This window comes from Oncorhynchus gorbuscha, linkage group LG11, assembly GCF_021184085.1.
Source record: "Oncorhynchus gorbuscha isolate QuinsamMale2020 ecotype Even-year linkage group LG11, OgorEven_v1.0, whole genome shotgun sequence".
Classification (NCBI taxonomy): Eukaryota; Metazoa; Chordata; class Actinopteri; order Salmoniformes; family Salmonidae; genus Oncorhynchus; species Oncorhynchus gorbuscha.
This window is the reverse complement of record NC_060183.1, coordinates 66,833,760-66,858,597: the sequence shown is the minus strand read 5'-3', so window position 1 is coordinate 66,858,597 and position 24,838 is coordinate 66,833,760. Positions and strand designations below refer to the sequence as shown.

The 24,838-nt window shown below is 42.6% G+C and overlaps 1 protein-coding gene across 2 annotated transcripts in view; it reads right to left on the bottom strand.

Annotated features, from left to right (window-relative positions):
• Positions 1-747: 747 nt before the first annotated feature.
• The window catches only part of LOC124049144 (tetratricopeptide repeat protein 33-like), a 39,341-nt gene continuing 15,250 nt past the window's right edge, over positions 748-24,838 (bottom strand). For both annotated transcript variants that reach the window (XM_046370512.1, XM_046370513.1), the window contains exons 3-5: positions 11,458-11,539; positions 7,942-8,073; positions 748-3,029 (exon numbers count right to left, since the gene is read on the bottom strand). In XM_046370512.1, coding sequence (XP_046226468.1) covers positions 2,655-3,029; positions 7,942-8,073; positions 11,458-11,539 — 589 coding nt within the window. In that variant the 3' untranslated portion in view covers positions 748-2,654. The remainder of the gene's footprint in view (positions 3,030-7,941; positions 8,074-11,457; positions 11,540-24,838) is intronic.

Genomic DNA, 24,838 nt, shown 5'->3' with positions numbered 1-24,838 from the left:
CAAGTCCTGTCCACACTCCTTCTGAAGTAGAGAAACTCCCTCAGGGCTTGATGGTGAAGGAGGGTCATATTGGACTGAGCAAAATACAATCAACCCGAACCAGCCTTTTATTGATGACCTAAACTCACAACAACTTTGACTGACATTATTATCAATAAGCAGTATTTGCATAAGCAGAGCTCGATGGGGAAGGTCGTAAGCAGGCCACAGGAAAACACATGCAGCCAACCTGACCCAGTCTTTACCACTGACCTGGTAACCTGACTACCTGATCAAAGCCTCTAAACAAATAAGTTATCAATCAGTCCAGCCCACTGATGGCACTAAAAATAAACATAAATACTGATTACAGGATTGATCTGACGCAGGCTACAGATCATTGATCAATAACAGTCACCATCCTTCCTCCTTATGTGGTTCATCAGGTCAGTCGTAAAGACTGGTTTAAGTTGGCTGCATATGCTTTGCTGCATTTTATCCAGAAGGAAGCAGCATTTTCAGATGTGTTACAGTTAATATGCCTATAATCAATAATAAAGAAATGTAATTTCTCAACTACAGCACCTTTATGACAAAACATGTGAGGGTGGCAAATTATTTACACTTTAAATGATGTATAACATAGGCTTTTGTACTGTACATCCACTAGTTAATATTTGTAGCATAGCAAGTTTTGTTCAATCTTTTCCATGACTTATGCTGGGGGAGTGAATACAATAGTGAAAATATAGCATATAGCAAATAAAAGGCCAATTCAATTTGTAATGTTACTTGTAACCAATTGATTTATTTTCAATTGACACATTACAGGTAAAACGGATCCATTTTCTCATTATTTACAGAACAAAGTATTACTACATCAGCTGGGTCAGTTATAGAAATATCAATATAACTCACATTATACATGAGCATTCTCCTGGTCTAAACAGTTGTTCCCTCTCCCACTATTTGTTTACAGCTCCTATCGTCCCCCACATTACCAGTGAATGAACTCAGTCGTATAAAATGAATTATTGTTACCAACACATTCAGGCCCCATTTTGAGACGCTACCACAATCTTATGCTCCAGACTTGTTTTGAGAATTTTTGTGCCAGGTGTTTAAATGATTTGAATGGCTTTGGCAACATCACCAGATGTTTGCACTGTAAACACAACACGTACCCTCAGTGTGGTTGACTTGTTGAGAGAACCAGGTCTGCTTTTACCCATAGTTGCTGCTTTTTTGCCTACTTCCATCGTAGTGATGATGACCAAAACACATATCCTACCAAATACCAGTTACAATGATATAGGCACTATTTGTAGTTCTTTACCAATAACAATTAATTGTCTAATGATTTCGATTGACAAAATGTTCCTGACGTGTAATGCCCTATTTAAATCCTAAAGCATCCCCGGACGTTCATGTTCTAGAACGAGGCCAGTTCCCTCTGTCAGAAAACTCCTTTTAACACTGTACTACTAGGAAATATATTTGAGAGATACCGATGACGAAATGGTCTTAATATGATTTTAATAAAGACGAGGAGGATACATGCATCCTCTCAAAAACCTGTCTCCTCTTTCACAGCGTCTCTTTAATATCGCCAATAATAAACTCCTAAATCCGATAGCCTGTTTTAGTCATACAAAACCCCTTGAGTGTCCCATGAAAACAATCTTGCTATTAGAAGATGCCATTCAAATTCAATGACTGTTCAAGCTTCTAGGCTTTTCAGCATGGCCAGTCCAGGTTGACTGCAGAGCTTTCAGCGCTATCCAGCTGCTAGATTTCAGCGCTATCCAGCTGCTAGATTTCAGGGCCAAGGTGGATATATTGTTTTAGCAGCTCACCTGTCCCCTATGGAGGGTCATATGACACACACATCCTAACACTCAGCTGGAATTCTGGGAATACTCATGCAATATTATTTCTCTGTGGGGTTTATTTCTCTGAGTTACCGTGGAGACAGAGTTTCCCAACCGATAAGACCAGTCCGTTAGTCATTATGAAATAACACTTTCAACTGCGACTTTATGTTGCATGAAACTGCAATTCGAAAACTTTTTTAAATAACAGCTTGACTGATAGACTCAAGTGAGAGGAGTTTTCCAGAGAGATATTTTCTGGTCATCTGACAAAGACATTCCGAATGTTCTCTTGGACATTTGAAAGGACTCCATTTTACAGACACAGAGTAAGCCTGGTCCTGGATGGAAAAGCAAGCTCAATAGAGAGTCTCCAGTGAAAAGCTTTTTAGTCCAGGACTAGGTTCAATCTGTGTCTGGGGAAATGAATGTGTCTAAGAAATGGGACTGACAGACATATTCCAAAACACAACAGGATCCTCTTTTCAGGAGGAGGATTAATCAACATGAATGACAATTGACCTCTTGAGTGCCAAATGATGATGAGAATTATTTTTGGCTACGCTCAAATTCAGTCTTTTAAATGGCAGTAATATGAGAGAATTGATAAATAGTGAAAACATAACACAGTAAAACAAAACTCTATTTGATTAAATCTACCTATCACCCACAGTCTGTTGTAGACTAAAGCAAAAAAACATAATGACATGCATAAGACTAAAGACTCAAAACAACAAAAACAAACAAAAAAGACCCATTTCAGTCCATAAGATCCATTCTAGCCCATAAGTCCTTAGAGACCGATCATTGTCCCCGTGCTTTGACCAACTGATCCTGTGATGAAGAGGGTGTGTCCCCTGACCCCGCCTCCTCCACAGGTACCTCCCTAGAATTCCCCTCAGCGTCGACAACCACGACTGTCCTCTTCAGTTCCTCATAGCGTCTCTGTCTCTCAGCTACGGCAGCGCAGGCCACCACCACCTCGTCTGACTCAAAGTCGTAGTCCTGCTGGAGCTCTGGAGGGTTCAGGACATCCCGTTGGGCCTCCTCCTCCCGCTGGGTCTGGTTCTGGGCCGTCCGTCTCTGCTGCAGCAGCTGCCGCGCCCACGCCAGGTCATCCGACCAGAGGGGGCGCTCTGACGGACACAGGTGGACCGCTACCTGGAAGGACCTCACCGCCTGTTGACAAGACGAAGATCTTTGTGCTATTTTCCTTTCTGTTAACATCTTTTTATAGATTTAAGATTAACACAAATGACTGGTATTAAGGACAAATATTTATTGGGGAAGATCTAAGGCTTTGAAAGGAAAGGTGTATAGATGTTGTGTAGTTCTGTCCTTGAGCTATTCTTGCCTATTGGTGTTCTGTACAATGGCATGTTTTATATTGAACCCAGGAAGAGTAGCTGCTGCTTTCACAACAGCCTAGTGGGGATCCTAATAAAATACCAAAGCATTGACGTGATATGACCATTGGAGAAGTTTGATGAGTAAAAACAACTGTAGTGTTATGGTTGTCCCCAGGGGTCCTGTTTCTATGTACATTGCTAGTGTATGGTAATCAGACCCTTTCACTGGGAATGGGGTGCAATTGTCTTGAAATAGGAATCATGGAAATGAATAAAGTTAAGGGAAGGTCTCTAATGTACATTTATGTTTTCAAACGGGGTGGTTTGTGCTTTTTTATACTATTATCTGGAAAACATTCAGGGCTTTGTTTTGAAATCAGACACAAATGTATTCAATTCAGTTGATTTAGATCTGCACTGAGACTAAAAGGAGTAGTGGGTGTTGTTGGTCACAATATGCCTGCTGAGAAGAACCAGAAAACAACTCCAATGCTACAGAGAATATGTCATATGTTGACGGTTCGTTCATATTACAATCAAAGATCACTCTACTAGACGGTCTACAGTAATCATGTCAAAAATGCTGTACATCTAAAAGCCAAAGGACGTCAAAGAATCTATAGCACTCTCTTTTCAGTCCCACCATCTGTAAAGGGTGAACAGTTAAAGTTGTCATAGATACGTTTCCTAGGATCCCTATGTTCAGTCCCACCATCTGTAAAGGGTGAACAGTTAAGTTGTCATAGATACGTTTCCTAGGATCCCTATGTTCAGTCCCACCATCTGTAAAGGGTGAACAGTTAAAGTTGTCATAGATACGTTTCCTAGAATCCCTATGTTCAGTCCCACCATCTGTAAAGGGTGAACAGTTAAAGTTGTCATAGATACGTTTCCTAGGATCCCTATGTTCCGGAAGAAATACGTTCAAAAGGATCCGTATGTAGGTCTGCCGTTTCTGCATAATAATTCCTCTAATTTGATGTGAGGAAGCGTGAGACTAGCAACAATGTGAAGCGGTAGTTCTCGTCTCTCTTCAGAATGTCAGCTACAACAAAACCTCATTCCTGTCACATTAGTTTAATTTATAGAGAGATTCACCGCATCATTACTACAGCCTCCATCCATCATTCACCTGACCAGTCATAAGTACATAGATTTACACATAATTGTCTAACTCTGGAGGAGGGCAAATCATACTTCACATTCTAATGGGCTAATAAATCAAACCATTGCCCTGCCGGTGGAATTATGAATTTAATCTCACACTAAGTACTTTTCATGATAATTGTTGAGTTCGCAAATTACATCTGATTGTGACCGAAATCAGTTGAATACCATTAGAAGCTTCCAGCTATCTCTGTCAGAGCTTAAATTAATAACAAAGTATCTCAGACAGACCAAACTCAAATGACTCAAGCTTTTGTTAGGTGATTCATTCTAAGATGGGGCTGATGCAGGTTCAGTAATGACCAAGAATCACCTCATCCCCCTCATTCTAACCTAAAGGCACTGATCAGCATCAGTGTTTACACATCAGTAGATTAATAAGATATACAACTTTATTTATCCCCTTGGGAAATAAGATTGTTAGATAATAAATCTCACAATCAGATAATTGCTCTTATCCCTTTACCCTGCCCGCAACCTTGGGTCGAGCAATAACCAGCTCCTCCACGTCCGCCCGGACCATGTGCCGCTCCATGGGAGGGGATTGGGCTACACCCCCTCTGGGAAGCACGCCCGGAACCAAGCTCCGCTCCATGGGGGGGGGGATTGGGCTCAACCCCCCCCTCTGGGACGCACGCCCGGACCAAGCTCCACCCCCTCTGGGACGCACGCCCGGACCAAGCTCCGCTCCATGGGGGGATTGGGCTCCACCCCCTCTGGGACGCAAGCCCGGACCAATCTCCGCTCCATGGGGGGATTGGGCTCCACCCCCTCTGGGACGCAAGCCCGGACCAAGCTCTGCTCCATAGGGGGATTGGGCTCCACCCCCTCTGGGACAAAAGCCCGGACCAAGCTCCGCTCCATGGGCGGATTGGGCTCCAGCCCCTCTGGGACGAAAGCCCGGACCAAGCTCCGCTCCATGGGCGGATTGGGCTCCAGCCCCTCTGGGACGCACGCCCGGACCAAGCTCCGCTCCATGGGGGAATTGGGCTCCACCCCCTCTGGGACGTACGCCCGGACCAAGCTCCGCTCCATGGGGGGATTGGGCTCCACCCCCTCTGGGACGCACGCCCTGACCACCTGAAGGCACCACAGACTCTGGGCTCCTTTAAAATTGGCCTAAAAAACATCCTCTTTGGGAAGGCCTTCTGTTAGTTAGTTATTGCTGTGTTCCTTGTTGGCCTTGTAGCGTCAGCAGTGTTCTTTGTGTCAATGGGCCGGTCTAGTTGAGTCCTTATTTGTTTATGTCCCTTGTTATTAATTATTTTAACTCACTAACTGTAGCGCGTCGACATTATTTTTCAACAAAAAGCACATTACACATTCAATATATTATTATTTATTACTAATACTATGGGTAGTGCCAGGATCTTTTTCTAGCTACCAGGGAAAACTCCAGGCCCTGATTATTTAGTTGTACACTCCTTATCCCATGGGTGGTGACGATGCATCCTCTTGCTCGCTCTCAATCGCCATCTCTCCTGCACACTCTTTCTCCTGGTCTCTCCCTCTCCTGCTTTCTCTCTACCTCCTCTTATTCTCCTCAGGGTCCGAATGAGAACACGATATGATTGACAGAATGGTGAAGAGATTGTACTAGCCACCATTACAGGACTCGGCAATCACACCTGGACTATTATGGCCTGTATCTCGATGTTAAAAGGATGGGATTTAAACAACTTTCTGTCTCTCTAATCTCCTCAAATAGCAGTCTTAAAGGAGACCTCAGCTCTTATTAGGCCAACGTTCCTGAAATGGACTGGTTTGGTGTGCCCAACTGGAACAAGTATGCAAACAAAACTACTATAAGGGCTAAGTCAAGCGAAACTGTCAAGAAAAAAAAGGTTTTGACAAATGCACTCTGGCAAGTCAAGACTCATAGGATAAATGGTTTTGTATTCACACAGTTCTTTCAAAAGCACAGATCTTTCAAAGATGGAATTAGGTCTTCTGTGCTCCTTCTTTCTCTCATTTCAACAACGATCCCCCAACCATATGACAAAACCACCCCTTAGATCTGATAGCCTACTTTTGTCATACACTACATATAAAAATGTGATGTTTTATTATAATAGCACATATTCCATTCAGAGTCAATCAGGGCACTAGGTACATACATAGAGAAAGAAAGATCCATAGGAGGAAGTACAGAGAGAGGGAGAAACAGAACAAGAGAAAACAGGAGATTGAAAATAGTGAGAAATGGACAGAGAGAACAGTGAACAAGAAAAAAACAAGTGACCAAGAGAGAAATGGACAGAGAAAGAGAGAGAAATGGACAGAGAGAGAGAGAAATGGACAGAGAGAGAGAGAAATGGACAGAGAGAGAGAGAAATGGACAGAGAGAGAGAGAAATGGACAGAGAGAGAGAGAAATGGACAGAGAGATGAGAGAGAAATGGACAGAGAAAGAGAGAGAAATGGACAGAGAAAGAGAGAGAAATGGACAGAGAAAGAGAGAGAAATGGACAGAGAAAAGAGAGAAATGGACAGAGAAAGAGAGAGAAATGGACAGAGAGAGAGAGAAATGGACAGAGAAAGAGAGAGAAATGGACAGAGAGATGAGAGAGAAATGGACAGAGAGATGAGAGAGAAATGGACAGAGAGATGAGAGAGAAATGGACAGAGAGATGAGAGAGAAATGGACAGAGAGATGAGAGAGAGAGACACATGTGTATGTGAAGCCAGAGATCACTGCGCCCGTCTTTGTGCAAACAGGGCGCTACTCAAACATGTCGATGCACACAACGTCCTGAAACGAGACTGAACAAGGCCCTCTAAAAATAGACTGGCATTTTCTCCTCTCCATTATATATGTAAGCGTGTATATATTTGGCGGGCTGTAGCTCAGGTAACTTTCAACACTTCCCATTGTTGTTTTGGGTAAACTTCTGACAGTTAAGTTGCCCTGGGACATTAGAGATGTACACACAGGGCCATTAGCCATAGGGGTTCTCAGTTCAGCTAGGTGTTTTTTCTCTCCTGTCTAAGAGGCAGAGCAGCAGTCCAACTGTGATCCTGCCAGGTTTCATACAGGTTCAGGCGTGCACTGTGGGACACCTTAAGTGATCTTCCATGCCCCAGGCACTTGGGTGTGCTTTAGAAGAAGAGCAACTTTATCCCAGCGAGACAGGGAAAAGTTAAAAATAAGAGCTCAGGGTAATGACTGACATTTTGGTGTCTGTGGGGATGACAGACAAGCTAGGGCCCCTTCCCTACAGTCTCAGTTCCTAACAGTCTCACCTTCACACAGTAACATGTGAGACACGTACAACTCTGCCACCTGCTAACCTTGTAGTGATGTCAGAGGGAGAAATGCATTATGCACTAAAATCTTAGTTTTTCTGTTCATGGATCACAAGTTAGGTTACCTGCTTTTCACACTAGAGAGCCAAACCTCGCAGAGCCAATCCTAGCAGAGCCAACCAAGCTGTACCAAGCTGGCCTGATTACACATCCTCCAAAGTTGCTGGAACTGTGCTCAACAGGACCATGTGAAAAGAAAATATCCGAGACAGCACAGTTTGTTTAGGGTTGGCACGACAGTGTGAAAAATGTGTAGGTGGTAAAACTGACCAGTTCCACCTCACCCAGACTGAGCTGGGCACGGCCTAGTGTCTGCCAGCCCTCCCACCACAGGGGGCGGAGCTTCACAGCCATCTCTGCTGCCTGCACTGCTGGGAACACCTCCTGCAGAATGGTCAGCACCTGCAGAGGTCAAGGGTCAGAGGGCAAGGGTCAAACAGACTGCATCAAGGGTCATATTTTGCACCATCACGGAATTAAACTGTATGTGTGTCGTCTCTAGGATTAGGGGAAAAGTCATATTTGCATCCTGAATAAAATGATAATAAAGGACCATTCTATTCAACTTTAGCAACAGATAAATAAACAGATATGGTGACACAGGCAACACAGAGTAACTCACAAAATGGTGAGGATGGTTAACGTCACTTATAAGCCAGTCGCACTCCTCCACCATCCCAGCATCAGTGACAGAGATAACTGAGGCCTGTTTGTCAATTCAGCAGTCAGTAGGAAATTAGATCACAGCACCCGGCACCAGAGGACTGATCACTATGCATGTGAAGCCAGTCATCCTCTGACGTGGAAAATGTGCTGGTCGTGACGTTATAGTGCAGTCTTATTGTCTACGTTATGTATTATAATTAGCAATGCCAGACAAACTAGGGGCAGGATCCTGGTAAATAACCTGCTATTAAATTACAATGAGGATAGAGTACTGGGAGGTTCAAGGCCATGATACACAGGGCCCTTTAGTGATATAATGCTAATCAATGGTCTCTGGACTGCAGACCACAGGAGCTACCGTAGCACTATGCTGTACTGAGGTAGAGAGGACGGAACCAGCATACTGAGACACTGCTTTCGTTTAACCAAGAGAGAAAGATGACTCAAGAAGTGATTGTTTAAGACATGAGAATAATACATGTGGTTTATCAGAGATGATATATGTTGAAATGTGTGGGGAAATAACAAACAGTCTTTGAAACACCCCTCGCTCTCATATTCTGTTTTTGACTGTTATTCTAGGGTAAACATTATATTCAACGGACAATAAAGTTAGTCCTCAACATTCATGCCTCATGCAGCTTTACAGAAAGACATCAGTGATGACTAAGCTGCAATGGGATCTCACGCCAATCAAAACGCTCAAAGGAGAAAGTGACGAACACAGAAGGACTAGGCATTCAAAGGAGAGTGATGGACAGACACAAAGAGGACAGTGCATGTCATAGAGCGGCTAATTGAGGGATTGAGGGAGGAAGGTGATAAGAGAAAGTGAATGGCAAATGTCTGAGTTGTATCTGTCTCAGTCTTCTGGCGCCGAGAGAGCTGTGTAACGTCTGATAAGAGACTCCTAGAGCTCGTCGTGCAGCATGTGGAGAACGCCCAACTGAAAGAGACTGGACTAATGGGGACAGATATTTTTATTGCACCGGTCAGACAGTGTTAAAACTGTGTAATGAAACACATCAGAATAAAGTTCATGAGGGAGGGAAATGTCTCCCCTGCTACAGAACATAAGAGTTCTGCGTGTTTGTGACCCCTTTTTATGTGTCCCTTCTAAAACATGACCAATAAAGTTACTTAGCAGCCCAAAATACAGTAGAGTATTTGAGAACTTGGCTAAATGAGGACACGTAATTCAATTCTTCTCAGATTTCATATCATGGTTGATAATGTCAGCCATTAAAAGTGGGGAGGGAAAATGCTGCTTGGAAAGGTTAAGGCTATATATAAGGAGAAAGTTAATTGTGGTACAGATACCATTGGAAGTGGTGTGGGGACACGTGGTGTGACTATAGATCACAGTCAGGGATAGCCAACTGCTCTGCCCTATGATTCCCCCCCCAATCACATCTCTGTTGGCTAGCTATCCTAATCTCATTGACACCTGAGTGTCAGGGGAGGGAGGGAAGAAGGAAGATAGGGAGGAAGACCCAGCCAAATCATGAGAAAACAAAAAGAATTACCTGACACATTGGAAAGAATTAACCCCAAAACTGAGCAAACTGGAATGCTGTTTGGCCCTAAACAGAGAGTACACAGTGGCAGAATACCTGGCCACTGTGACTGACACAAGGAAAGCTTTGACTAATGTACAGACTCAGTGAGCATGGCCTTGCTATTGAGAGAGGCCTGCCTTCTCAAGAGAAGACAGGCTATGTGCACACTGCCCACAAAATGAGATGGTTCCCACACTGATAGTCCCAGTGGAGCCCAGGTTGGATGGTTTCCAGCCGGGAGAGGGTTAGGTGAGAACTGAGAACATCCTGATGACATGGGATCATGAACACGTCAACATGCACACTGCACACACAATCTTTGACAATCTAGAACAAACCATGTCTATCCTCTACTTACTATCCCTGTATGAAGAGATTCACTTTGAAATCTTTGAAAGACACACTATATTTGTACTGTACCAGCACAGAGAACAAGAGAAAAAAGGGATCATACAAAACAAAATGTTCTGTGTGTAGCAGAGACAGACACTGTACCCGGTCCCAAGTGGCCGTACACGGTCCCAAGTGGACGTACCCTAACCGGTCCCAAGTCCACGTACCCTAACCCGGTCCCAAGTGGACGTACCCTAACCCGGTCCCAAGTGGACGTACCCTACCCGGTCCCAAGTGGACGTACCCTAACCCGGTCCCAAGTGGACGTACCCTAACCCGGTCCCAAGTGGACGTACCCTAACCCGGTCCCAAGTGGACGTACCCTAACCCGGTCCCAAGTGGACGTACCCTAACCCGGTCCCAAGTGGACGTACCCTAACCCGGTCCCAAGTGGACGTACCCTAACCCGGTCCCAAGTGGACATACCCTAACCCGGTCCCAAGTGGACGTACCCTAACCCGGTCCCAAGTGGACGTACCCTAACCCGGTCCCAAGTGGACGTACCCTAACCCGGTCCCAAGTGGACGTACCCTAACCGGTCCCAAGTGGACGTACCCTAACCCGATCCCAAGTGGACGTACCCTAACCCGATCCCAAGTGGACGTACCCTAACCCGATCCCAAGTGGACGTACCCTAACCCGATCCCAAGTGGACGTACCCTAACCCGATCCCAAGTGGACGTACCCTAACCGGTCCCAAGTGGACGTACCCTAACCGGTCCCAAGTGGACGTACCCTAACCCGATCCCAAGTGGACGTACCCTAACCCGATCCCAAGTGGACGTACCCTAACCCGATCCCAAGTGGACGTACCCTAACCGGTCCCAAGTGGACGTACCCTAACCCGATCCCAAGTGGACGTACCCTAACCCGATCCCAAGTGGACGTACCCTAACCCGATCCCAAGTGGACGTACCCTAACCCGATCCCAAGTGGACGTACCCTAACCCGGTCCCAAGTGGACGTACCTGGCCCTAACATGCTGGCTGTGGTCTGAGGACTGGAGAGAAGGAAGGAAAGCAGGTTAAGTGTCTGAGACCTGCAGTACTGTAATGTACGTCATGTAATGTACTTCATTCCGTACAGTAGAGGCTTAGAAGGGGCAAGAGGAGGAGGGAGAGCAGCAGGAGGAGGATAAGTGGCTGAGAGCTGTAGTATTGTAATGTACCTGGGACTTCATCTCATACAGTAGAGGGTTGTCTGGAGTCAGCTGGATGGCTTCATCCCACCTCTTAATGGCCTCCCAGTGTCTGAGGAGAACACACATAAAACGGCCTTCCATTATCACCGTCAGGGTTACAAACTGTACTCACACACAAACATGTTGCATACAAGCAATCTGGGAAAATCTCAACTACTGTACTGTGGCTATACTGGGCTTACAGAAGACGAGGGAGTACAGGAAAGAGAACATTACAAAGACCACAAAGCATAGAATCACTGTTTAGCTTAGTGGTGTTGATCTCTCTACGTGCCTCACCTGTTTGATGCCCCACCAGTGTGAGCAGACGGAGCTACATGGAGCCGTGACAAACAGCAGAACATCAGACTCACTGTTGTTTTAAAGTTTTCATAAGAATTATTGTTAAGCGCCTCTGGTTAAGAGCTCAATTACGCAAGGCCATAGTCTGACGTCTGTCTGGGAGGCTGAATGACCCACTACTGACAGACAGATGGACAGACAGACGAGGATCAGCCAACAGACTGATGCTGTAACACGACACCAACGCCCACAGATGGCCATCGGTTTTATTAACCTTCATTGTGGAATGCAAACACACGCACACACTGTATGAACAGCTTACGGTTGATAGAAAATCCAATAAAGTTATGGAATCAGACACTCCCTGTGTGGTTGTTCCTCATCTGGGAATATTACATGTATTATTGAAGGGATTGTTAGCTTATTAAATACCATATGATATCAGTGGTAATCTATGGATCAATATGAGTTACTTCAGCTATACTTATTGTCTGCTGTATTGTCCATGTGGCTATCAAGTGGGATCCCGAGTGGCACAGCGGTCTAAGTCACTACATCTCAGTGCTTGAGGCGTCACTCACTACAGACACCCTGGTTCATATCCATGATGTATCACAACTGGCCGTGATTGGGAGTCCCATAGGTCGGCGCACAATTGTCCCAGCGTCGGTCGGTGTAGGCAGTTTTTTTTCTTAACTGACTTGCCTAGTTAAATAAAGGTTAAATAAAAAAATACATTCAAATCAACCTGTCTTCTTCGTCACCCGTCAGGTGGGGTGGCAGGTAGCCTAGTGGTTAGAGCATTGGACTAGTAACCAGCAGGTAGCCTAGTGGTTAGAGCATTGGACTAGTAACCAGTAGGTAGCCTTGTGGTTAGAGCATTGAACTAGTAACCAGCAGGTAGCCTAGTGGTTAGAGCATTGGACTAGTAACCAGTAGGTAGCCTTGCATTGGTTAACCAGCATTGTTAGAGCAACTAGTAACCAGCAGGTAGCCTCGTGGTTAGAGCATTGGACTAGTAACCGAAAGGTTGCAAGATCGAATCCCCGAGCTGACAAGGTACAAATCTGTCGTTCTGCCCCTGAACAAGGCAGTTAACTCACTGTTCCTAGGCCGTCGTTGAAAATACAAATTTGTTCTTAACCAACATGCCTGGTTAAATAAAGATTAATTGAACTAGGTCTCTGAAAGGAAATGGTTCTAGCAATCGAGATGACTACAATCGGCTGTTATTCCAAAGTGATTCAAGTTTTTCCACTGTGATCGATACATTTTTCGAGGTTATCTTTTGAACCTGCTTAGAAACAATGGATGTGAATATGTATCCAAGCCAGTTGCACATGTCCCTTCTCTATTCTAGCCACAGAAAACATACCCAGAGGTAGTGTAGTGTACAGGACTGAAATAAGGGTAGCCTAGTGGTTAGAGCGTTGGACTAGTAACCGCAAGGTTGCAAGTTCAAATCCCCGAGCTGACAAGGTACAAATCTGCCGTTCTGCCCCTGAACAGACAGTTAACCCACTGTTCCTAGGCAGTCATTGAAAATAAGAAATTGTTCTTAACTGACTTGCCTAGTTAAATAAAGGTAAAATAAAAATGGTCTCTGAGTTTGTTTGCTGCAGACTAAGTACACACCATAATGTTTTGTAAGGTCAGGCTAATAAGCTCTCCCTGTCTCAGCTATGTCAATATTAATAATAATTTAGTTACACTAGTGATGGGGTGGAGGGGGCAATAGATAGTGACATATCAATATTATATTTGAAGTATATAGAAAACTATTATTTTTAAATAGTGAGTTAAAAGGGCTGAAAACATGTTATTTCCCTGACTGATCAAAATGTTTTCCCATGCTCTTAGTCAGCTCTCTGCAGCAGACATATAGTGGGCAACATGTTTGGAATATCAAATTGCAATAAAATCACAGTATCGAATCACAATACCTAAAAAACAGGGAGAATCGCAATACATATCGTATTGGCACCTAAGTATCGTGATAATATATTGTGAGGTCCCTGGCAATTTCAAGCCCTAGATAATACCATACAGACATATCCAAACAAAAGGATTACACCTAATACCTAGAAGCATACCTCTGCCGTGAGTAACTCAGGTTATGGACTAAGATGTCAATCATGATGGGCTAAGATGTAATGATCAAATGGGATCAAACCACACCAACTAGCCTAGCCATATGTACTTCAGGAAGAACGCAATAAGCTCAACAACTAGGCCATCATGTGAAAATGTCATATTCGAATGATGATGTTAATACCTGCTGTGCTTATTATTGCAACACACAAACACATACCCATGACGTCAGCTAAAAACAAATAGGGCATTCTTTGTTAAAGTGTAAACTCAGAAGATGATGTACCTGAAAATGTTTTATATTATTGTTTACCCTAAGTCAGTGTGACTGAGTGAGTGATTTAGTCCGAAACAGCAAAAGAGGAAGTTAAGCTCATAGAATTTGTGTGCAGGATTTAAAATCAGATCCATTTTCTTCTGGCTGACTCACCCAGATGGCCATACAATCGCGCACACGAGTGTGTAAACTGCAAAAGGCCTCCGCTCACAAACAAGTAGTTAGCTAATAACAGGGAGATGTCCAATTACATCAGGGGGATCTAACCCTCATTAATGAGAGGCTGACATCAGGGTCAATGTGTTTAGAGGTGGGGGAAAACCCTAAACCATATCCATTCCCTTCCCGGCCAGATTCAGTGTCCAGTTCATTAGGCATCAAACCAGAAATTGGACTGAAACGGAGAGGCCTACGTGGACTTACAGTTCCAATGAGGTCATCATTGTAAATAATAATTTGTTCTTAATTGACTTACCTGTATAAATAAAAAGGTGGGGAAAAAAATCTTTTGCGAAACATTTTAAAACTGATTCCCTGCAAATGGCCACCGGACTATTACATTGACCCCCCCAATTTGTTTTGCACACTGCTGCTACCCTGTTTATTATCTATCACTTTATCACTTCCCCCTACCTACATTTACAAATGACCTCTAACCTGTACCCCCGCACACTGACTCAGTAACGGCACCCCCTGTATATAGCCTCATTATTGTGTTACTTTTTACTATTTTTTACTTCAGTTTATTTGGTAAATATTTCCTTAACTGTTCTTGAATTGCACTGTTGGTTAAGGGCTTGAAAGTAAGCATTTCACAGTAAGGTCTACACGTGTTGAATTCGGCGCATGTGACAAATAAAGTTTGATTTGCATGCCCCAATGAATGGCACCGCCAAACCCCTGGCCAGCTACACTGAACCAGAGAAATCAAGAGACATCGTTTCCTAAGCAGAATCCAGTTACTTCTGACTAAACATCTTTCTACACTTGGTCACCCCTGGCAACATGTGTCTGTTAAAGTAAGAGGAGCAATATCAACTAACGTCAGATATATGGGTATTCATTGGCTGAAAGGTAAATTGTTATATACAAAAGGTCACATACTGTACAAGCACGATGGCAGACATATTTCATATCTAGCCTAATATGTGTGATCATGTGAGTCAAATCTAATTCGAAACCCATTATAAGCCTGATATTTTTGTAAATATTATGTCCAGCTCAAATCAATTTGTAAGTCGCTCTGGATAAGAGCGTCTGCTAAATGACTTAAATGTAAATGTAAATAAAACTATATATATTTAACCTTTATTTAACTAGGCAAGTCAGTTAAGAACCAATTCTTATTTACAACTACGATGCTGGGTCAATTGTGCACCGCCTTATGGGACTCCCAATCACGGCCGGATTGTGATACAGCCTGGATTCGAACCAGGGACTGTAATGACGCCTCTTGCACTGAGAATCAACTGATTATTCAATTTCAGTGACTAATGACTAACGAGTCAAATTGGATTGTCTTCATCATGTCATTGAAAACTGCTTAAAAAGACAAAAAATATATATATATATTTTTTTAAATGATTATTTCACCTTTATTTAACCAGGTAGGCCAGTTGAGAAAAAGTTGTCATTTACAACGGTGACCTGGCCAAGATAAAGCAAAGCAGTGGGACAAACACAGTTACACATGGAATAAACAAACGTACAGTCAACAACACAGTCTATATACAGCATGTGCAAAAGAAGTAAGATTGAGGTAAGGCAATAAATAGGCCGTAGTGGCAAAATAATTACAATTCCGCAAATAAACACTGGAGTGATAGATGTGCAAAAGATGAATGTGCAAGTAGAGATACTGGGGTGCAAAGGAGCAAAGACATGCAGTTCAAATGGCTGGATGACTACATTATAGGGTAATTCTGCATGCAGTCGGTCTACTTTATAACCACAATGTACACACGATGACAAAAAGCATTGAGGTTGAATATAGCTCAGCATCTGACTTAGCATTGAGTACACCAACTTCTGAATATCTTATTACAATTAAATGATGTAAAACAGTGTTGAGAGCTGCATTTGTTACTATCATCATCCCACTTAAGGACAACTATGGCGCAGAGAACAGAATGATACACTGACATAGCGGTCTAGTAAATACTATGTATATGCGTCCCAAATGGCCCTCTATTCACTATATAGTACACTACATTTGACCATAGCCCTATGGGCCCTCATTAGTAAAAAGGGTGCCATTTCAGACAGCCGTTGACTGTCAGCTCCCTCCAGCTAAACACTTATGCGGTTGAAGACAAAGAACGATTGATCATATTAATTTCTCTGGCATGGATAAAAAGCTTATGAATATCTGATGCTGAAAATCTGATGAAAGACAAACTCGGGGGAAGAGAGGGAGGGAGGGAGAGATAGGGAGAGAGATAGAAAGAGAGCAAGAAAGAGTGAGAGAACGAGCAAGAAAGAGAGGATGGGTGGGTTGGAGAGTTTGGATATGACAGAGTAGCTGGGTCTTGGAAAGGACTGAATAGTAGATATGATGAGTCACAGAAATATATACAGTTTTCTGTTATCATAAAATAATATTACGGATTAGGCTCCAAACAAGCCTTGAAAAACTCAAACAAGAATGATGCTGTGTGTGCATCTTGCTAGCAGTCACTCAAATGGCAAGGGGCTGAAGCTCATTGGCTTGAATTACAATTGCTAAGGGGCTGGCCCACATGGGGGAAAATGGCATTGAACAGCTTCCAGTAAATAGTCGCTTTGAAACGAGGGATTATGTGGCTAATTGAGGTAAAACAGCCATTCTGATCATAGACTATGCATGTATGAACTACACATTCACAAATCCAGCCCAAAGCAGGAGGTAACAAAAAGAAAAAAGACTATTTGCCAAGGTTCCAGAACACATCTTTAACCCATTCACATCCTCATTCCTCACACATTCTGGTTGCTGTAAATACATTACATTTGGTGCAAAAATGTTCACACAAACCACATGGAAATTTTACAATTGTCATTGTGTATCATACTTCCAGTGTCAAGTTTGGGATTTTGAGAAAATGTGAAATAAATCATTCGAATCATTCATCATATGTATTTTGAAATACATTTCAGAATAAAAATGGTTTAAAAGGATATATAGGTATTGCTACTTGACCTGTTCAAAGCACAAATACGCCAAATATATGATTCAACACATTGTAATTTGTGAACTACAGCCGTTTCTGTACCGCACTATATTTAGTCTCTGGACTCAACGGGTACATTTCAAGAATCAAGTCATGTTCAAATAATCAGATCAGGGTCCGCATCCAAAGAGCATCTCAGAGAAGGTCATAGGAATACTGTTAAAACCAGTTTTAACACAAAAAACTCCCAGCTCAGAGTAGGTTTTAAGACACTGCCCAGACGAACTCTGAGCTAGGAGTAAAATCAACTCAAATCAAATATGACTCATAAAAATTTAATCTCAGCTGGTAATCACGACAGTTTGAGGTACTTCAAAGGAAAGATAGTGATGATAATCATTGCCATTGTTGCAAATGATGGGGAGTTAACAATCGCAATGAGGCATCGCCATCTGTGAATTATATACGTAACACGCTTCAGACAAACACCGTCAATGTGACTGTACATGAAAAATTGCAGTGGTAAATGTTTTGCAACAAAAACCGATCTACCTGAACAAAAACGGGGAGAGACCTACCTGCATTTGTCCAATAAACTCTCGTTTGCTTTTTTCGTCTGGAGTAAACATTCTTTTGTTGCAAAATGACACCCTAGGCATCAATCAAATCACATGCCGATAATTCTGCATACAATTTCACATTCAAACGTTTGAAAGGCCTATCATTTTTATCGAACACAATCAAAGTTAACATAAGCCCTAGATGTCTTCAATTGCCCAACTTATAGGCATGCCCAATTTAGACATATTTTAACATGTTGCGGCGCACCAAATTGATAACATGATTTAGGTAATTAAATAATCGAAATAAAAATTTAGTGGTTTTAACGACTATACCGCTTAGCTAAGAATGACGTGAACAATCAAGTAAATAAACGTTGGTTAGTTTGTTAGCAAGTTCAATGTATGAGTAGCCACTGTAATGCTATGCAATAGGACAGCGTAGCTAACAAATTGTCAGCCAACATATCGCGTAAAGTAATTTATTATTTGAAAAGTTAGAACTTTATTACATTGCTCAACATTTTCTTAACATTTGTCATAATTAAAATAGTACTTTGAAATAAATAAAATAGTACCTTGAATTTGTATTCTGGTGTGACATTACAATTACATTTGTTCTAAAAAGGTTGAATGATCCTCAAATAGACAAAACAAATATTTGTATTCATATGGTTTAGTTACTTCAGTCCTTAAAATCAGTAATCAAATTCTGGAATTTCCAGAAACAAAAAACACAATTTCCATGTATAATGATAACCAAGTGTCTCACTATTACATGTTGGTTAAGGGAAACTTGCTAGATGATCAGAGAAATTAGTCAAAGCTTTTCTTTTAGGCTATTTACAGAAAAAGTCGTCCTGGATGCTTTGCTAGCAATAGACAACAAGAAATCCCCAGGGGCCGACCAATTGGATCCTGGTCTGCTTAAGTGTGCAGCGCCCATCATTGTTAGTTCAAAACCCACATTTATTATTTAACTTTATCAGGAAATATTCCAAAAGTATGGAAATCATCTTGTGCTGCCACTTCATAAGGACGGGGACAGTAGAGATCTTAATCATCATCGCCCCATTTCAATGCTTCCTTTTCTAGCAAAGATTCTCGAATCCTTGGTAAATGTATAACTTTGCTCTTTATTTATCTGAGAAATATATTTAGAATGTAAACCAATCTGGGTTCAGGCCTGGGCATAGTACTATTACAGCAACAACTTTAGTTGTTAATGATCCTGTCAATGCTTTAGACACTCAAATTAAATGTGCAGCTTTGTTTGTGGACCTGTTGATCATGCTATTTTATTGAATAAATTGTCCTTGATAAGCCTGAGCTCTGATGCCTGCTCATGGTCTCATGATTATCTTAGTGACAGAACTCAAGCCATCATGATTGATGAGGTTAAGTCTGAATTTCTTGAAGTAGATAAAGGTGTACAACAGGGATGATTTCAGGATCGGTTCTCTTCACTATTTATATAAACACTATTGGTCAATCTGTTAAAAATGGTAAACTTCATTTATATTCAGATGATACTATTATGTATCCTATTGCCCTGACTGTTGTTCTGTGTCAAAATTACAGTAAGATGTAATACCTATACAGGAATCCCTTGCTGATTTAAAACGTGTGCTTAATTTAACTTAACATTTTTATTTTAAACTCTTGTAAGAATGTTTCAGATGAACTACATGTTCACTCATGAGATGATTCTCCAATATAACGTGTTCCTGCATATAAATACTTAGGCATTTGGATTGATGTGGATTTGACGTTTAGAAAACATAGAGATGAGCTGGTTAAGAAGCTAAGATTTAAAGTTGTCGTTTTCTACAGAAACAGATAGTGACTTTCTCTAAACAATGGGAAGCAGATTATTCAATGAACATTTTTATCTGTCCTTGAATACGGTGACATTATTTATCAAAGTGCAGCTGCAACTACTCTTTGGATGCCATCTACCATAATGCCCTTCGTTATGTTACAGTTGTGATATTCATCACTGCATCCCTGTATCAAAAGGTTGGCTGGAATTCGGTAAAGACCCGTAGATCTATACATTACTCCCATTTTGTTTACAAGGCCCTATTTTATAAACTTATCTAACTTTTCTGTTGAAATATAGACACCCAAGTTGTCAATTTAAGGTATTGTTTGCCATCATGGATAAAAACAAAGGGGCGTCATGTCAACTACCCAGGTCTAGATTAATTATGGATAGATCATATCGAAATATCATAAAATTATTTTAACAAGTCCAAAATAATTGCATGCGGAGCAGGAACCATGGATTCGCTACATTTTTCAATTATCAAGACACCTGCTGGTAACTCTTAACTGGTTAGGACATCTCATGAGGTGTCTTAAATATCTGTTGACTAGGTGGGACTCTTGACTAAAGAGGCTTCACGCAAAGCTTTTATTTTTACCCTTAAGAGTAGGAGTAAAATGTCTATATTCTCACCACTTACAAACAATTTTCTACTCTGAGACACTTTGTGGATACAGGCCCAGATCTTAAAAATGTTTGGTGTATATATATATATATATAAAAGGAATACACATACACACACAGAGTATATATGCATTATAAGCAAATCATATGCATGTCAATGGAGACTGGAAAGCGAGTCATTTCACAGCGTTTTTTCCCTTTTCTCATATTAAACATGTTCAGATCTGAATAACTGCTGGTATACACACCGAGTGTACAAAACATTAGGAAAACCTGCTCTTTCCATGACATAGATTGACCAGGTGAATCCTGGTGAAAACTATGATCCCTTATTGATGTAACTTGTTAAATCCACTTCAAATCAGTGTAGATGAAGAGAAGACAGGTTAAAATAAGGATTTTTAAGCCTTAAGACAATTTAGACATGGATTGTGTATGTGTGCTATTCAGAGGGTGAATGGGCAAGACAAAATATTTAAGTGCCTTTGAACGGGGTATGGTATTTGGGTGCCAGTCACACCCATTTGAGTGTGACATGAAACTAACGCTGCTGGGTTTTTCACACTCAACAGTTTCCTGTGTGTATCAAGTATGGTCCACCACCCAAAGAACATCCAGCCAACTTGACAACTGTGGGAAGCACTGGAGTCAACATCGGCCAGCATCCCTGTGGAACGCTTGACACCTTGTAGAGTCCATCCCCCGACGAATTGAGGCTGTCCTGGGGGGAAAAGGCGGTGCAACTTGACAGTAGGAAGGTGTTCCTAATGTTTTGTACACTGTGTATTATTGCCTTGACTGACATTTATAAAAACAATATCTAAAAATCCACACACATCCCTAGAGCACATGCAGTATAAGCCAATTCAATGGCGACTGAGTCATATTACAGTTTTTTCTCTGATCTTAAACATGTTAAGATATTGATCATTGTCTGGACCAATATATATATATATATAAGAAAACCACTCAAACTCACAATCACACACACTCCTAGAGTGTATTACGCAGTATAATCAATGGAGAGTGAGGCATGCTACAGAATTCTCCCTCTTTCTCTCCCTCTCACAAGCACACGTGTGACATACCACAGACATACAGTATAAACATGCAGGTGAGCATGGATATGTCATAGTAGGGTGGGGTATGCAAAATGGGTCATCTTTGAGCCCTTTCTGACCCCTTCTACCATGGGCAAACATGCATGGAAGGTTTCGTTCAAATCAAAAAGGGATTCAATTAATCTAGAATCCACACTTACTGATAATATACAGCTGGCTGGGTTTTCTATTCATCAGGCAGGACAGAACAGCTACACCTGGTAAGACGAGGGGTGGGGGTGTGTGTCTATTTGTCAATAACAGCTGGTGCGCGATGTCTAATATTAAAGAAGTTTCCAGGTATTGCTTGCTTGAGGTAGAGTACCTTATGATAAGCTGTGAACTACACTATCTACCAAGATAATTTGTATCTATAGCTTTCATAGCCGTCTATTTAATACCTAAAACCGATGCAGGCACTAAGACCGCACTCAAAAAGCTGTACAAGGCCATAAGCAAACAAGAAAATGCTCATCCAGAAGTGGCGCTCCTAGTGGCCGGGGACTTTAATGCAGGCAAACTTAAATCCTTTTGACCTAATTTCTACCGACATGTCACATGTGCAACCAGAAGGAAAACAACTCTAGACCACCATTACTCCACACACAGAGACACATACAAAGTTCTCCCTCAACCTCTATTTGGCAAATTTGACCATAGTTCTATCCTTCTGATTCCTGCCTGGGCTCCCGAGTGGTGCAGTGGTCTAAGGCACTGCATCTCAGGGCAAGAGGCATCACTACAGTTCCTGGTTTGGATCCAGGCTGTATCACATAAGGTATCACATAAGGCCGTGATTGGGAGTCCCCATAGGGTGTCCGGGTTCGGCTGTTATTGTAAATAAGAATTTGTTCTTAACTGACTTGCCTAGTTAAAAAGGTCAAATTTAATAAATAAATAAATAAATACATAAATATATATATATATAGATAGCAAAACAAAAAAAACATCCTAGATCTGAATGAAATATTCTTATTAAATAATTTTTTCTTTACATAGTTGAATGTGCTGACAACAAAATCACACAAAAAATGATCAATGGAAATCAAATTTATCAACCCATGTAGGTCTGGATTTGGAGTCACACTCAAAATTAAAGTGGAAAACCACACTACAGGCTGATCCAACTTTGATGTAATGTCCTTAAAACAAGTCAAAATGAGGCTCAGTAGTGTGTGTGGCCTCCACGTGCCTGTTTGACCTCCCTACAACGCCTGGGCATGCTCCTGATGAGGTGGCGGATGGTCTCCTGATGGATCTCCTCCCAGACCTGGACTAAATCATCCGCCAACTCCTGGACAGTCTGTGGTGCAACGTGGCGTTGGTTGATGGAGCGAGACATGATGTCCCAGGTGTGCTCAATTGGATTCATGTCTGGGGAACGGGTGGGCCAGTCCATAGCATCAATGCCTTCCTCTTGTAGGAAATGCTGACACACTCCAGCCACATGAGGTCTAGCATTGTCTTGCATTAGGAGGAACCCAGGGCCAACCGCACCAGCATATGGTCTCACAAGGGGTCTGAAGATCTCATCTCGGTACCTAATGGCAGTCAGGCTACCTCTGGCGAGCACATGGAGGGCTGTGCGGCCCCCCAAAGAACTGCCACCCCACACCATGACTGACCCACCGCCAAACCGGTCATGCTGGAGGATGTTGCAGGCAGCAGAACGTTCTCCACGGCGTCTCCAGACTGTCACGTCTGTCACACATGCTCAGTGTGAACCTGCTATCACCAGTGGCGAATTTGCCAATCTTGGTGTTCTCTGGCAAATGAAAAACATCCTGCACGGTGTTGGGCTGTAAGCACAACCCCCACCTGTGGACGTCGGGCCCTCATACCACCCTCATGGAGTCTGTTTCTGACCGTTTGAGCAGACACATGCACATTTGTGGCCTGCTGGAGGTCATTTTGCAGGGCTCTGGCAGTGCTCCTCCTTGCACAAAGGCGGAGATAGCGGTTCTGCTTCTGGGTTGTTGCCCTCCTACGGCCTCCTCCACATCTCCTGATGTACTGGCCTGTCTCCTGGTAGCGCCTCCATGCTCTGGACACTAGACTGACAGACACAGCAAACCTTCTTGCCACAGCTCGCATTGATGTGTCATCCTGGATGAGCTGCTATACCTGAGCCACTTGTGTGGGTTGTAGACTCCGACTCATGCTACCACTAGAGTGAAAGCACCGCCAGCATTCAAAACATCAGCCAGGAAGCATAGGAACTGAGAAGTGGTCTGTAGTCACCACCTGCAGAACCACTCCTTTATTGGGGGTGTCTTGCTAATTGCCTATAATTTCCACCTGTTGTCTATTCCATTTGCACAACAGCATGTGACATTTATTGCCAATCAGTGTTGCTTCCTAAGTGGACAGTTTGATTTCACAGAGGTGTGATTGACTTGGAGTTACATTGTGTTGTTTAAGTGTTCCCTTTATTTGTTTGAGCAGTATATATATATATATATTTTTTTTTAAATATTTTTTATATGGGGGCTACAATCTTCCCAGCTCTGCAGATTTTGCTGCGAGGAGGCAGAGTCATTAGATAATTTATTTTGGTACTGTCCATATGTAGCTCGTGTTTGGTCACAGGTCCAGGAATGGCTGAAGAACTGCAACATTTGCCTAGAACTAACGCTGCAGATAGCAATAGTGGGTGATTTGAAGAGCCATAGTCAATCTATCAATAATATAATAATTTATTTAATTTACAATCTGTAGAAGCTATGAGATTAGAAAGGTTCAGCATCACAGCACAGTTGAAAAATATATGGCAAATAGAAATCCAAAACGGACAGTGTTAAGAGATAGATGGGAGGGGTTGAATGGAGCTGAAGGCTGGGACTGGATGGTGTTAAGAGATAGATGGGAGGGGTTGAATGGAGCTGAAGGGTGGGACTGGATGGTGTTAAGAGATAGATGGGAGGGGTTGAATGGAGCTGAAGGCTGGGACTGGATGGTGTTAAGAGATAGATGGGAGGGGTTGAATGGAGCTGAAGGCTGGGACTGGATGGTGTTAAGAGATAGATGGGAGGGGTTGAATGGAGCTGAAGGCTGGGACTGGATGGTGTTAAGAGATAGATGGGAGGGGTTGAATGGAGCTGAAGGCTGGGACTGGATGGTGTTAAGAGATAGATGGGAGGGGTTGAATGGAGCTGAAGGCTGGGACTGGATGGTGTTAAGAGATAGATGGGAGGGGTTGAATGGAGCTGAAGGGTGGGACTGGATGGTGTTAAGAGATAGATGGGAGGGGTTGAATGGAGCTGAAGGGTGGGACTGGATGGTGTTAAGAGATAGATGGGAGGGGTTGAATGGAGCTGAAGGCTGGGACTGGATGGTGTTAAGAGATAGATGGGAGGGTTGAATGGAGCTGAAGGCTGGGACTGGATGGTGTTAAGAGATAGATGGGAGGGGTTGAATGGAGCTGAAGGGTGGGACTG